This window comes from Berghia stephanieae, chromosome 2, assembly GCF_034508935.2.
Source record: "Berghia stephanieae isolate SIO BIC M18660-M18661 chromosome 2, UCSD_Bste_1.3, whole genome shotgun sequence".
NCBI classification, from domain to species: Eukaryota; Metazoa; Mollusca; class Gastropoda; order Nudibranchia; family Aeolidiidae; genus Berghia; species Berghia stephanieae.
Window position 1 is genome coordinate 51,170,518 of NC_088361.1, and position 16,082 is coordinate 51,186,599.

A 16,082-nucleotide genomic window follows, 5' to 3' on the forward strand; every position below is an offset into this window, starting at 1 on the left:
GCAAATGATTCAGTAAAATTATTTCTTCTTTCTTTCTTTCTTTTTTTTTTTTGTTGCCATTTTTTCAGAGTGGATATAAAGCCAAATTCCATTTTGAACCCCCCCCCCCCCCCCTCCCCCCTCCCCCCGGTTAGAATAATAATTTAAAGAGAAATTATTGCGTTTTACCAAATTAGCAGGCATTTAGGTGATAATCACTATATTATTATCATGATGATGATCATGATGATGATGATGGTGATGATTATTATTATTATTATTATTATTATTATTATTATTATTATTATTATTATTATTATTATTATTATTATTATTATTATTATTATTATTATTATTATATAGTTTAGATCTATACAAACTTCAGAGGAATGCATATAACAAATCTTTACCTAAGAATTGTCAATTGACATTACTAAAACCAAATCCTTTTGATCTTTTGATCAACAAACCCCTGACAATGCGCTGATAACGCTTTAAAAAAATTATTGTCAAAAAAGGATATTGCTGTCCAGGTGAGCAGATATTTCAGCAATGAGTCATTCTAAATTGACTTTAATTATATATTTCTTCTCTGTGAATATTGATGATTATTGCAGTATGTCTTATTAATTTGTATAAACTCAGATCATTATGTAATTTTTGATTATATGGTTTGAAGTAATTAAATTTCGGACCCATTTTTATTGTTATTTCCTTTAAAATCTAATCCCAAATGATGTATTAAAATAATATCAAATAAAAGTATGCAAGTCACTAGTTATGATTCTAAAATATATTATTGCAACATCTAATAGCATCTTTACTACGCTACTTTGAACTTAAGAAAAAAAATCATCAAAATAGGCAAAGTTGCTCAGTTTCCCTTTAGACACAGGCTGTGACTCGCCATCTTTGTGTCAACTCAATACATTTTGATAAGAAGTAACATGAGTGATGTCATTGAATGGGTATAGAGAAAAGATTCTTGAATTCCTGCATTTGAAATTGCAAACTCATTCCTAATGTGTAGGCTTCCAAACCACTATCCTTTTTTCGTGTTTGTCCAATTCCTTCAATAATAATTTTATCAAGTTTATTTGCGTTAAAAAGAGATTATTTGACCTTTCAAAAATTGAATCGGGTTTTACGATTCTTTTGTTGTAGAGAGATAAATTGGCCTGTATGTTTTACCATTTACACCATGGTCACATCAATTAGAGGCATTATTGTCCGCAACATCAATAATTTTATCAACAGAATGATTATTATCATGATCTCAGTATCACTTTTATTACAAAGCACACTCTCAAATAGAATATACAATTAGGATTTGTCAAACGCATTAAGATTTAACACCACTGACCCATTGTCAAGTATCAATCTGCATCAATTGTGTGTGTGTGTGTGTGTGTGTGTGTGTGCTTGTGTGTGTAAATGATTATGTTTCAGCCTAAGTAATTTGTAATTTAAGCGCTTAGAGTCTGGTGTCTCGGAGTTATAGCGCTATATAAGTTTTCAGCATTATTATTATCAATTTCAATAAAAAGCAGGAGCACGCCATCCGCCTTTTTTTGTAACTTGTAATTTGTAAATGAAAATATTATAAAATAGAAAATGTCATCTCAGCAGTGCAAAGTATTTCTAATAATCATGAACTATTTCAAACTTTTTAGAAATCCTCCATGTCCTGCAAAATATCTTTGAACTTTTCATTGTTACATGATCTTAGCCCCTTTCATAATAATGATAATGATTAATAATAATGATAGTGATAATACTAATAATAATAATAATAATAATAATAATAATAATAATAATAATAATAATAATAATAATAATAATAATAATAATAATAATAATAATCATAATAATCATAATAATCATAATAATAATAATAATAGTAATAATAATAATAATAATAATAATAATAATAATAATAATAATAATAATAATAATAATAATAATAATAATAATGATAATAATAATTATAATAATTATAATAATAATAATAATAATAATAATAATAATAATAATAATAATAATAATAATAATAATAATAATCATCACCTTCATTATGATCATCGTCTTTGTCATTGTTGTCGTCATCACCATCATCATCATATGATCATCAGTGTCATCATCTCCATTATCATTATCATCATCATCTCATCATCAATGTCATCATCTCCATCATCATCATCATCGTCATCATCATCATTATCATCATCATCAGATGAAACAGTTGAGATCACCAAAGGGAGTTATGTTGAAGAAAATGAAGAGTACTTGGACAGTGCGGCCAAAGCCAGGGACCAGATATTGGATGAGGATGAAGATGATGACCATGTTGATGAAACTAATACAGGTACTTGATGCTTCAGCACATTCATATTTCTTTTGCGTCATACTATCTCTTTTCTACTATTAAAACTGATTTTTGTGGTGCAGCGAAATCACAACTGAAAACGTTTATTTTCAATTTTTGTCAACAATATATTTATCCAACGCCAAGGGGTAATAATGTTAAATGAAAAATTCTCAAATTGACAGTGGTGTAAATAAGTGTCATAATATAATAATATATAAATTCCATGAAATGGTTAAATGAGTGAAATAAGTGTTATCAAATAAAGAAATGCTCATCAAAAATAAACGTGCAATAGGATAATGAAAATAAATAATAATTCATGGTAAAAAGATAGATATGATTGAACTAAGTATTTTCATTATTAAGCCTTATGCTGAATGGAATACATGGTTTTCTGTGCCACTCACTTTTTATAGATACAAACAGAATTCTATTGATTTGTGTTGATGGATCAACCATCTAGAGATGATCTTTCAAAATCATCGTGATTTTCTTTTATGAATAATTCTCTTGCTATAGGGTAAGATTAAACTTTGTCCAAAAAGGACTTTATCTGTTTTGTAAAGGTACCCTTGAAAGTTTGTCACTGTCTTATCAAAGACAATTTCCACCCAATCAATAATACAAAAGATTAAATTGCTCTCATTTGCAGATTTTTAATGAAATAAAAATATTCATCTTAATGTGTTCAGCGAATATGTTCATAATTGAATATAGATAGGAAAAAAAACATAGTTGGATGTATGTGAAATGTTTCTGTTGTGTCTTATATCATAGTATGCAACAATCATGTGGTTGAACGTATAAAGTATTGTTTATATTAATTTTGCTTAACAGGGGTGTAAAAAAATTGCCTTGATCACTGATTGTTGAAAGGGTCATAATTTTTGCCGTATGGCCATTGGTACCTGCAGATAAGAAAATTTCAGGGGTGTAATGATGCATCTATTTCAAAATAATAAAACATTGAGGACACATCAAATTAACACAAAGAAACCAGCAACACACTCACATCAGTTCAATATAAATTTACCTTCTGTTTGACTTGGAAAGAGTAAATATATCTCCTTCATCACCATTATGATTCGATTATCATTTATAACTGTCATCGCTGCCACCCTTTCTCTGTTGCAATCACATCACAAAAAAATCAACTTTAGAACTATTTTCTTTTATCATTTTTAGTTCATTTTTATTATTTATATGAATCTTCACCATGAAGTTCTTTATCACTATCAAAAGCATCCATAAATCAAATAAAAACTTGCTAAGCAAAGTGTTGCTTTGCCTTTGGTCATAAATTGGTCATGTCGACAAAGGAAATGGATTGGGACCAATGCCCCCCCCCCCCCCCCCCCCAATCACTTTCAAAACTGGCGCAAAATATTAATGACCCCCATAGTGCAAAATGATGTTTTGAATATAGAAGTTATGTTTCTAATTTAGATTCATCGTAATTCCATAGCAATCAGTCTTTGTTTACATTATTTTTTACTTCTTACAACATTGGTCGCAGTATGTGGCCACTCCTCATTAGGATGAAGTTCTCACTGGCCATACAGTGCCGCCATTTGTGCTGAAAGAGTTAAGTAAGTTAATATAATCGTACGTTCTCCAAACATGAAGACTTAATTGTGGAAATGAGGTCTCAAAAACTTCAGTTTTTAGATTTTTCTTGAAGGTACAAAAATTGTCACTTTTGCTGTTTTTTTACCAAAAAGAATTCTACAATCAAAGTGGTGTTATGCTGAAACATTTATTTTGAAAGAAAGAAAGATTGTTTGGATATGATGTGTCTAATCTGTCGCAAACAATAATAAATAATAAGTTCAGAATAATATATAGAATGAAAAATATTGGAGACATCCCAAAAAGCAGAATACCTTGGATTAACTCTTGACAACAAAACGTCTTGGCAGCACCATATTGATAAAGTTTGTAAAAAGGCCAAAGGTACAAAGGTTTGGACGGCATGCGCTTGGAATCCTAAGAGTAAAAAGTTTGAGAAAATTCAAAACACAGCATGCACATTTGTAGTAACTACAGGAGGACTGAAAGCATCAGTGACATGCACAACAGCCTATACATGTCACCATAGCATGAGAAGGGCACACTCCCTGCCTATTCTGTATGAGCTCACTGGCTGCCTGTCAAGGAAAGAATAATTTTTAAGATGGCTCTGTTTTGTTTTAAAAGTCAAATGATGAAGCACCTGACTTCATTAAAAGCATTTTAGAAATACATGTACCAAATAGGAATTTACAACCCTCGAATGACAAAACGAAGCTTACTCTTAGAAATAATTTCACGATATTGATACAATATTACATACTCTGCTGCTATTGATATCATTGTGGTATACATTTTATATATATATGTAACTTTTGTATATTTATTTGTAACTTGCATCGAGCATCACACAGTGATGAAAATGTGCGTAATTAATGCTATGTATTATTATTATTATTATTATTATTATTATTATTATTATTATTATTATTATTATTATTATTATTATTATTATTATTATTATTATTATTATTATTATAATAATTATTATTATTATTATTATTATTATTATTATTATTATTATTATTATTACTAATTAAAGTAAGTAAGTAAGTATTATTATTATTATTATTATTATTATTATTATTATTATTATTATTATTATTATTATTATTATTATTATTATTATTATTATTATTATTATTATTATTATTATGAAAGACGCACAATCCAAAAAGCCAACTGGGTGGGGTTTCTGACCTCCCATAGTGGGCAGGAGGGTACATACTGTGTCTACTATCCCCTTATATCTGTTTTCCAACATGCTTTCTGTCTTTGTCTTGGAATGAGATTACTTGGGTTTTGTCCTGGCCCTGGCCGGAGTCCTGGCTGGGAGGGAAACAGTCAAATGCATAGTTGTTTTGGGAGATGATATTTTTTTCCTTGTAAATCATCTCTCTGTTATGTATTATTATATTTGTTATTTTAAATGTATAATGTAAGCATTTGAGTGTATTCCTTTTTGTTGGATTCTGTGCTTGTGTCCGGATGAGACTTATAGGTGATCTCAAACTAAGGACATTGGTGATGTGCTCTTGGAATCTACATCTGATCTCTATTTGTTCCCAGTTCCCCTATGTCTTACTTTTTCTTGGGTGCTCTGATTGTAATTCTAGAACTTTTTACTATCCCATTTTCTTCCTTTTTACTGGCGCTGATATAACTCTAAATGTGTTGCAAGCGCTGTAAAACCCTTAAACCCATAGTGGGCAGGGGGGCACATACTGTCTTCTATCCCCTTATATCTGTTTTCCAACATGCTTTCTGTCTTTGTCTTGGAATGAGATAACTTGGTTTTGTCCTGGCCCTGGCCGGAGTCCTAGCTGGGAGGGAAACAGTCAAATGCATAGTTATGGTTTTGGGAGATGATATTTTTTTCCTTGTAAACCATCTCTCTGTTATGTATTATATTTGTTATTTTGAATGTATGATGTAAGCATTTGAGTGTATTCCTCTTTTTTTTAAATTTTGTGCTTGTGTCCGGATGAGATTTATAGGTGATCTCAAACTAAGTACATTGGTGGTATGCTCTTGGAATCTACATCTGATCCCTATTTGTTCCCAGTTCCCCTATGTCTTACTTTTTCTTGGGTGCTTTAATTGTAATTCTAGAACTTTTTACTATCCCATTTTCTTCCTTTTAATGGCGCTGATATAACCTAAATGTGTTGCAAGCGCCGTAAAACCCTTAAAAACAACAAAAACAAACAAAACCCTTAAAAACAAAAAAAAAAACAAACAAACAAAAAGCCAAGATCCTCTTTTAGGCCTGTCAGGGACTGACAATGATCCCAATTGATAGCCTTATTCCAAACCAAAGAAAGCTGCACTCACGCCAAGTCCTGCAGTCACGAATTAATGCATGAAGTAATACTATAGAATTATGCTTATTATTATTATTATTATTATTATTATTATTATTATTATCTCAACTTTTTTCCCCAAGCACCATCCAAAGATGGAATTCCCTACCCAAAAATACCAAAATCATTAATGTACAAATAGAATTTGGCCGAAAAATAGATAAGAAATGTCCATCTGTCTTCAACACACTCACAGTCATGATTATCTTCAGCTGCGTGGAGTTGCAACCTGTATGATTGAAGTTTAAGTTGATGTGACAATGAACCTCTCACATAAAGTGGTCTCCCAATGATTTATATCATTACTTTTCACTATTTTTCTATCATTGTCTGAAATATTTTAGATTATGCTCATTAAGTTTTAGCCCTTTTTATTTTATTGCAGGTTTCCACTCATTTCATATTTTCATTTCAACTGATTTCATTTTTTTGTTACTTAATGTTACAATCATGTTCCTTTCTCTCTCTCGCAACTAGAGTCAATGAAAATGGCTGTTTATGAAAGCTATTTTATTGGGCCTCCATATTTAGCCATGTTTGCTCCAGTGCATGATATAGGAGATCGATATATGAGATACAACAATGAAATTCTTGCTTATTGTTGTAAGAAAAAACGCTGTGTTCTTTTCCGTCAGATTCACCGCAAGGTAAGGAACATTTATCCACATAATAATTTTGTTATAGTCATATAATCCTCCCTTATAGCTTGGCAAACGTCTGCATATTTAATTCTTCACATTCTTTTTATAATGACTCTACATATACAGCTAATGTTAATTAACTGTGAGAGCAGTCGATGGAATAGAAAAATAAGCTCTATTCTGAATTACCTTGTTAATTTAAGAACATCTTTTGGTTTAATTGATTCGAAATTATCTCTCTTTTAGCAAATTTTGTTGGTATAAGTTTGTAATTTGAGTATAGAAAATGATTTTACTACCACTTCCTAAAACCTACCCTAATCTGCCATTTAGGGGCCCCTTTTGATTCAGTAATTTTCTTCATTAGACATCTCTTCGCCATCAGGTTTGTTTTTTTTCTCCAGTAACTAGTAAATAGAGATTGAGTATTATTTGCATGCATTTGATTTAAAAAATCAAGAGGTCAATATCTTAGTAAACTGCACTAAGTTTATAGGTATTGTGCTTATCCGTAACTCTAAGCTCTTTGCAATATTTTTCATAGTGAACAGCATAATTTAAAACAAGGAACAACACTTGACACCTTTTAGATTGCCTGTATGGAGTGCAGAAAAGAAAAGAACTCAAAAACTTACGAAAGAGAAGATATGAAACTGGTTTAAAAGAGTGATTTAATTGATTAAAAACTATGTTTAGTTAAAAAAAAACAAGGAACAACACTACTCTAATTTTGTTCTCTGCAGAAACACACAAATATTACAATTACATCATAATATTTCAGATTTTAGTGGGTGACTTATTAATTCCCAGTCTTGTTGATTCACTATATGCTTCTATTTTTTCCAATATGAAATTGATTATGAATATAGTCAACGATTGTCTCTAGGTATTCGTTTTCCCTCCGGCTTTGTACACCATACTGGATAGAGCTGCTCAGGTGTCCATTGGATTTAGTTTTTAAATCTGGCCTCATGAGAAGCCATCCATCTTTAGCAATCAAGTTTATATTTTTTGTGATCAATGAAACCTGAGTAAGTTTACAAATATGGGATGTGACACCATCCTGTTGGAAAATAAATGGCTTAGTGAAATTCTATTACCTTGTCTAATTGTTTAGTCATCTGTGGAAATGAGTATGTAAGAAGTCACTTAAGTTTCAAAAAATTAAAGTTGACCTTACAACCTAAACCACCTCTTCACCCTAAGTACTTAAGAATGATATTTAAGACAGAGAAGGTGACAGAGGTTACCTCTCTCCAGCTCATAGTTGATTATGCTAAATTGTTAAGCAGAGTGAATTCTCTTGACCCATTTTAGTCAAGGATTGACCTACGAATGATTCAAGAGTGGTGATAAAGGTTAAAGTAGTGGGAAACTTTTAAGTGTCCGAAATCCAGGGGCTTATGTTGTGCTTGTAGCCTTTAACTTTGATTTTTAACATTATATAAAACATTGGTTATATGATGATAAAAACATATAACTTTGATTAAGTAGGCAACCATGCTCTATGTATAATGCTGTCTATCAGGTTGGCAACAAAGCCCTAGAAGTCCTCAACAATGCTCTGCTAGACCTACTCAACTTTGTCAGAATTTCAGACAAGCCAATTAAAAATTCCCAGGTTTGGAAGAGAAAGAGGATGGTTTTCAGGATGATTGAGGAAATGAAAAAGAAGGTATTGTGACAACTCTAGATGCTATTTCAAATTTTGTTTTTGTCTTTTTGTGTGAATTCTGTTCCTGTTCGCTGTAGTATCAGAAATTGGTTATTCCTTTCCTGCCTAGTGTTTTGTGGGAATGCATTTACTATCTTGATCAGTGTAAAAATAATTACAAGGACCTACTCATACAAGAATCGTGGTCCCATTAGCTCAATTGATAGTGTAATCAACTCAAAAGCAAGGGGATTGATTTAGAGTCTTGGTTGAATCAAGTTTTGACCTTCGAACCAAGAAAAGGTAACTGGGTTGGTGGGTCTTTTAGGATGTTAGATCTGGTAGAAAGTAATTTATGATATACTAGCGACCTTACAAAAGGATAACAAGCAGTGTCTGTCTGAAGTTAAAGAAATTCTGGCTTCATGGCTCTGAAAAAACTAGCTCTACTTCTTCACATATTTATTGCTTTCATGAGTCGTGTGATTTGGGAGTTGTGTGCGAGACCGTAGATATTAATAGTTGCCCTTATAATTAGTGTTCACATTGTTGAACACAACTGAACAACAGAATAATAGAGAGAAGAGAGAGAGAAAGAGAGAAAGAGAGAGAGAGAGAGAGAGAGAGAGAGAGAGAGAGAGAGAGAGAGAGAGAGAGAGAGAGAGAGAGAGAGAGAGAGAGGAATGATGTGTGAAAGAAATTGGGACTGTTTAAAATTGTATTCGAGTGAGTAACTTAGTAACTGTGGATTTAGTCGCTCCGTCCCCTACAGTCCGCTAAGAGCCTTGCCATGCCTTACAAGAACAAGGGAAATAATCTGTCCTAAACAAGCACCATAAATAGTACTGTTTACAAAGAGCAATGTCGCAAAATCTGAAGACATGGTGGTAGGTTTGGATTGTCAACTGACTTTTCCCCAGCAATAAATATTATCCATGTTCTAATGGTGCTAGATATGTGATATATTATTCCCTGACCGACCACATTTTTTCCATCGTTCCCCTACCGACCAAAGCCTGATCCCTTACTGACCACCCGATCTTAACACTAACAGAACATTATTTTGATGCACTACATAAAGCTCAAATGAATAACAAGAAAGGATGTACTGTAAATCTACACTAAATAAGACCATCATTTATTCATTAAAAAAAAATAAAAAAGCAAATCAGCTTAAAATTCTCGGTCAAGGCGCTTTACAATGTCTACCTGGCAAGGAAACATTAACTCTTTAAGATTCAACCCGACAAAAACCGACAACGGCCAAATATTCATGGGCGGGGTAGTCAAGACTGGCCTCAGTAAGTAAAATCCAATCGTTGTGAAGGAAATGATAGGCCTGCCACTGTCGCAGGATGTTTTCAGCTTTGATTTTTATAAATTTGCTGACAGAAAATAAAATATGTTGTAAAAATTGCGACTTGGATCCTATTTTATTTATGGGTGAAAATCATTGACATTGCACTTTGTTTGGTAAAAATCGGAAAAAAATTACGACTTTGGTGATGAAAAATGACTTTGATGACAATTATTGTAAACTTTAAAAAATATTATGAATAATTTATTACTCCCTTATTTGTGGGCCGATTTTGTCATTCGTGGTATCAATTTTATTGTAATAAAGAGATAGGAACTTCTGAGTTATTTTTTTTAAATGCGAAATTGTTACTTTGTAACTTTGTAATTTTAGCACCAAGAAAAATAGTTGGTAAATAAATATGTTACACTTCTTTGATCTACCGCCACGGGCATTTGTGTAGAATTGTGAATCAAGCATCTCAAAGTCTTCAACCAATCACAAGCTCTCTACCGGGCTGGCCGAAACAAAGACACTTCTAACCATCAATGTATTACGCTATTGTTATGCAAGGAATATAACACCTTTTTGAGTAGGCCTAAAAGGTAAAATCTAAAAGTAAAAAATATAATTCTGAGGATTTTGAAAGTCACATTGCTGAAATCAGCTTGAAAAAAAGAAGAACATCGGTCCTTATTTCAGAAAAATCGGTTGAAACCAACTGTTTTACGAATAAATTTGATTTAAAAAATTGCTTTTGTTTATTTTAGCTTTTTTTTTTTTAGCAACTTTTATTTATCGACCGATTTTCTTGATTATCACTGTTTATATCTCAATGAGACGAGATCAGTGATATACTTTGTTTCAAATGTAACAAGAACATAATTTGGCTTTTTTACCTATCAACCGTGCCTGGATAATATATTCAACAACGTGGTGATTGTTACGCAACTATCCCATGACCGTTTTCCACTGCTTCAGCGATGACTCAATGCATTGTTGACACGTGAGCTGTCAGAACGACCAATCGTTGAAGGTTCAAGATGCTCAATAGCCAATCGTTCTTTGATCAAAAAACTTATGAACTCACGAGAACAAGTTTGAAATTTGGTGATGGAGGGACCTATGAAATCGTTTCTGGGCGGAGTTTAGTCATGAGTGACTGTAGAAAACGAAAATGCGACTGCAGACATCAAAGGGTAGGCTTATATCATCAAAGGATGTCTATTCTCTATTGCTGAAGCAATTTGATGAACATGATGAATCATCATGTAGAATAACCTCTGTATGAGTCTGACTAGTTTCGCAGAGGATGATTTCTGTCTTTCTCTATTTGCCCTTCCCTCTCCCTTTCTGCTTCAGTGCCAATCCCTCTACTTTATTTTTCCCCCTCTCCTGATATTTTCTTGCCTGCTTAGTCTTCTTTGTAGCCTTTTTTCTGCCTTCATATTAGCAGCCACTGACGACAAACTGTTTAGCAACTATTTACGCATCTAGGTCTAGGAAATTAAAAAACAACAACATAAGAGGGAATGTTCATGTGGAAATGCCCTTCCCTCACCGACCAACCTGTTTTCATGGCACAGTGGAGATTTAACACTGATTTGGCACAAGTAATGCTTAAATATAGATCCCAGGAGGCAGTTTTAAGCCACTCAATGTATTTCTATGGTTATTAGAGTTGCATTTGGTTTATTTGTCATCAGAACGGTCGACGTGCAACCGGTAAGACAAGAAACATTTTCATCTTACCCGAACAAAAGTTGTCAATTTGAGTGAGTTTTCTCTACAACTTGCTATTTTGACAGTTTGTATTGGCAGAAGCAATCTTCATAGATGATGTAATTGGGTTACAACTAAAGTCATTCAATTAAAGATGTAACAAAACAAAAATTCTCGTGTGTTGTCTATTTGGTTGGTCGGGGAAATTGTCGGTAAGGGAAGGAACGACTCTACATTTGAAATCTGTTATAATTTCAATGCATTAACACATTATGTTCCCTGTTGGATTAAATTGTAAAGATGTATGTATGCATTGTGAAGTAAATTTGTTATGAGATCATATTATTATAAGATCCACACATTTCTATTAATGTTTATTATATTTGTTGTAAATGCAATGTAAACCACTAAAGATTTTCCATTTTGTGGACAATAAAGATTTATTACTATTAATGAGTGACAGTTGCAATCCCTTAATATTAAGTCACATCAAATAAATTACAAAAATAGACTTTATAATATTATAGGCTTTATTTACTTTACAAAGACAAAGAATTCAGGCCATTACATACACTATTATTTTATTTAACAGGGCAGTCTTTTTGAAGACAAAGAGTTTAGCCTAAATGTGCAACCAGTTCACGAAGGCTTCAACTGTAACCGACTTCTCACTGCAATCCACAATAATCTGAAGACTTTTATTGAATTTATGAGCCCCCCTGAGCAGCAGAAAGAACAAACCCATACAACTGAAAGGTTCAAACGTTGTGGCTTCTGTGCCAAATTTTTGCAGACTCCTAAAGAAGGCATTAGTACTGGTTGTCATGATGTAAGTTGTTTTTTTTCCATTATTTTTCATCTCATTTGATGATGTCTCGGAAACCCCTGCAACTTGTGATCTTCAGTTTGCTGTTTGGGAATCCATCATGCAGAAACAGCTTAGAATGGACAATATCATGCTCAGTGGTTGGTGAAATATCTAGGATGGAAGCAATTTCCTTGATTTTAGCATGCCATTTAATCTTATCAGGTCATCAATGCTGTCAATGTTTTCAGCATAGGTGGCAGATAGATGTCTGCGAGTGTGGCTTGTCATCAAGGCTGGTGCGGCCTCCTTTAAACAAGTTGCACCAGTGGTATATATTGGCTTTTTGCTCACAGCACTGTCTCCATATGTGGCAACAATATCTTTAAGAATTTCAGTTGGACTTTTTCCGTTTGCATGAAGAAAATATTACCATTCCTCTGACCTCTATCTTTGACCAATTTTCAACTTCTTTTGATTCTATAAACATTTGGCATTCAATGCTGAAACATAATTAAGAGATTGCATGTTTTACAAGCTTTTGCTTTGATTGGTTCAAAAGGTTTATGACACTTTTCACATTAGTTTCGAATCGCCCTTGTATGTGTAATTGTTATATCCATCATTGAAAAATATTTATAATAAATGAACTTGTTCTGTAATTTCATTCCTAGCATATTAATAACAAATGCCAACTGCTTCCTTTCTATTTAAAATTAACTGTGGATAGGTAATCAAAGACTACCTTTCTCATCATCATCTTCATCATCATCATCATCATCATCATCATCATCATCATCATAATCATCATTTAGTGCCATGCATCAATACACCGGTTGAATCAATTCTCTGAAATGTATTATGGTATTCTCTTACTCTAATAACAAATTAATGAATCAGACTTGTTTTAAGGACACTGAAACTGTGTGAGCTCTATTAGTCGAACTCTCTTTTTGTATTATGTCTGATGACTTGCTTTCATTTATCACTGGCCTCTGTCAGGACTTAAAGGGCAGCAAAGTTGTCGGCCAATTGTAGTTAAGCCAGCTTTCATATTTACGTGTCATGCACTAAAAACCAAGTTATTCAACCTAAGTTAGGAGGGTACCATCTAACTACAGTCAATCCTAACAAATATGCCTAGGGCTGTTTTTTTCTTAATTATTTATAGTCAATACCTTGAGTGTGTGCTTTAGGATTCAGATGTCTACTTTAGGAAATCTGTCTTTCATAAAGATGATTTTTGGGAGCTTAATATGGTCAAAATTACCAAAATTATGCCTCCGCTGTATCGCCAGTAAACAAAGTTAAAGAGGAAGAATGTTGAAAATGTCTACTCAACAGTGGATACATCTCTTGACTCACTTGCACTACATAAAACATTTATTGTGTATGGTTAATGTAAAAATGGATTAATTTATGAACTATAGGTTGGGAGATTGTTTTTCTTTGAAATTCAATTTATTGCTTTTTTGTTGTTTTTTTTTCCAACAAAAACACAGGTTCTATGATTGTTGTCTGTACGAGTTTTTTATTTAAAAAAAACAAACAAAACAATCATACTCAGCACATTAAGGCCACTGCTTCAATCAATCAGTTTACCAACAATGCCATGAGGAGACGAATAGATAAATTTGAGGACCAAATTATCATGGTGTTCAAAGGAAAAGGAATTGTTGAAGAAAGGGAACTTTGTCTTATGACTTAATATAATTTTGTGCTCAAAGAATGAATTGTGGCAAGAATGAGAGAGCTTTAATTTTGCACTCTATGTATTTTTTTAATAGCAGTTTTCATTTTCATTTTATAGAACAAACTTGCTTGATAATATATACCTAATTAGAAACAATATTGTCTTGTATTTTTTAGATGGATCGCCTTGTCCGATTTCTATCAAAAGGAACTATATATGTGTCAGAGAAAGAGTTGAACAGTCAGCTTGTGTCTCGATACAGCATTCAGAATTTCTGTGCCATGGTGTTGTACCAGGCCCGGATTGAAGCCCTCATTGAGTTGGAAGATCCCCCTATAGTGATGGCTGCCCATGTACTGCAGGCTATGATTCATTCATTGCTTTCCAAGATGCTACCCAAACAGACTGACTTTCATGACTTGTCAGCAGATGAACTCAGGTACTAATCACTATGACTAGGCTAGGATCTCTTCCTTCTACCATGTTAAATCTTCTGTCTGCCATAGACTTTGTTGTAGGTTTATTTGCCTGATGTGGGATTATCAATAAAATTTATGCATATATGTGAGAAATTATCTCTCCCTTGATTCAACACAACAGGTCGTAGTTAAAAACTAGGGTATTGAATAAAGCTATCTCTAAATTTTATACTTAATTGATTAAAAAAGAAAATGATATCACAAGGCTTTTGGTACATCTGTTTGCAAGAATGAAGACATGGCTGTTGCTTGCCTCTCAATGTAATGTATTAATGATCTCTTGCAGATAAATGATTACAAAATACATGTAAACCCAGAGCTTCCTAGCCCGAACCACGATTTTGAGGACAGTGTTGCCTCATCCAAGTTCTCAGACCATTTAAACAGAATAATGTAATATGCCTGTATCTTAGATTACATTTTAAAAATCTGTGAAAGCTGGGTAATTACGAAATATATAGCTCAATGTAAATGAATTTAAATTAAAAAACGAAAAAAAAAAATTAAAACAAAGAAGTTTGGTGTCTTATGATGTAGAATTCTACATGCATACCAGATGGCCATTTTTGAAGTAATTGAAAGAAAATGCTTTTTAGCAAAAGCTTGTAGAATATAGATCAATGGAATTTTGGGGTGAATAAAGATAACAGTTGTGGATTTATGCATATAAAAATGTAATAATGGCACCATTATTGTTGATGACATAGTAAAACTTTAAAGAAGATATTCTACATGCCACCTTTGACTTGGATGCATTTTTAGCACTTGTCTTTGAAAACCAGCCATCACATTTTTACAAACAGTGTACTGGATTTGTTTGATGGCTTGTTCCACTGCTCTTCTCGTCGTTGTAAGGTCCTCAAAACTGTCACACACCAGCTGGTCCTTGGATTTAAGTCTTGACTGTAGGGTGCCCATGTGTGTGGAGTCCATCTGCAGATGAGCTGGGTGTCAAAATGTACCTTCATCCACTTACTGGCCTTCTTTGACGTATGGGGTCTTGCATGAACTTCTCATTGCTCTTCAAAAATATTTAAAAATCATTTAATGCCATGATTTCACAGTCTGTATTTCTCCATTCTCATCCATAAACCAGTTTAGCCCAATCAAACCCTGAGAAGCTTATGGCAATTAGAGCAGTGGCTTTCTCATATAAAGATTTCATTCAATGACAATATTTGAATTTTTTAGGCCCCAGTAGACATAATTTCTAGAGTTTATATACTTGCGATCAAAAGAAAGTATACACATTTAAAATCGTTGTTACTTTTTTATCCGTCGTCGTAGGCTAATGATTTTCCACTGAGTTGTTTACCATTAGCCTCTCTGTGTACCGATAGTTGATGTTTTTGTTTTTCACCTGAAATTCGCTCCACACGTTTGTAGATTAATTTTTTTGCCATCCGTGTCTTCTTGAATTACTTTCAAGGCAGGAAAACACGATGCAAAACACCATCCATTAATCTACGCGATGTCACGACTTAGTTAGGAACAACATGCACGTGTGATTAG

General features: G+C 32.9%; 1 protein-coding gene across 11 annotated transcripts in view; it reads left to right on the top strand.

Moving 5' to 3' along the window:
* The window catches only part of LOC144965119 (uncharacterized), a 54,960-nt gene that overhangs the window by 21,914 nt on the left and 16,964 nt on the right, over nt 1-16,082 (top strand). For 8 of the 11 annotated variants that reach the window (XR_013643972.1, XM_078900059.1, XM_078900067.1 and 5 more), the window contains 5 exons: nt 2,213-2,344; nt 6,757-6,926; nt 8,449-8,595; nt 12,186-12,422; nt 14,268-14,530. Coding sequence is in view for 10 of the 11 variants with exons in the window: in XM_078900059.1 (XP_078756185.1) it covers nt 2,213-2,344; nt 6,757-6,926; nt 8,449-8,595; nt 12,186-12,422; nt 14,268-14,530 (949 nt within the window). In the remaining variant the exon portion in view is untranslated. The remainder of the gene's footprint in view (nt 1-2,212; nt 2,345-6,756; nt 6,927-8,448; nt 8,596-12,185; nt 12,423-14,267; nt 14,531-16,082) is intronic. The other 3 variants (XM_078900062.1, XM_078900060.1, XM_078900066.1) reach the window with 1 other exon arrangement.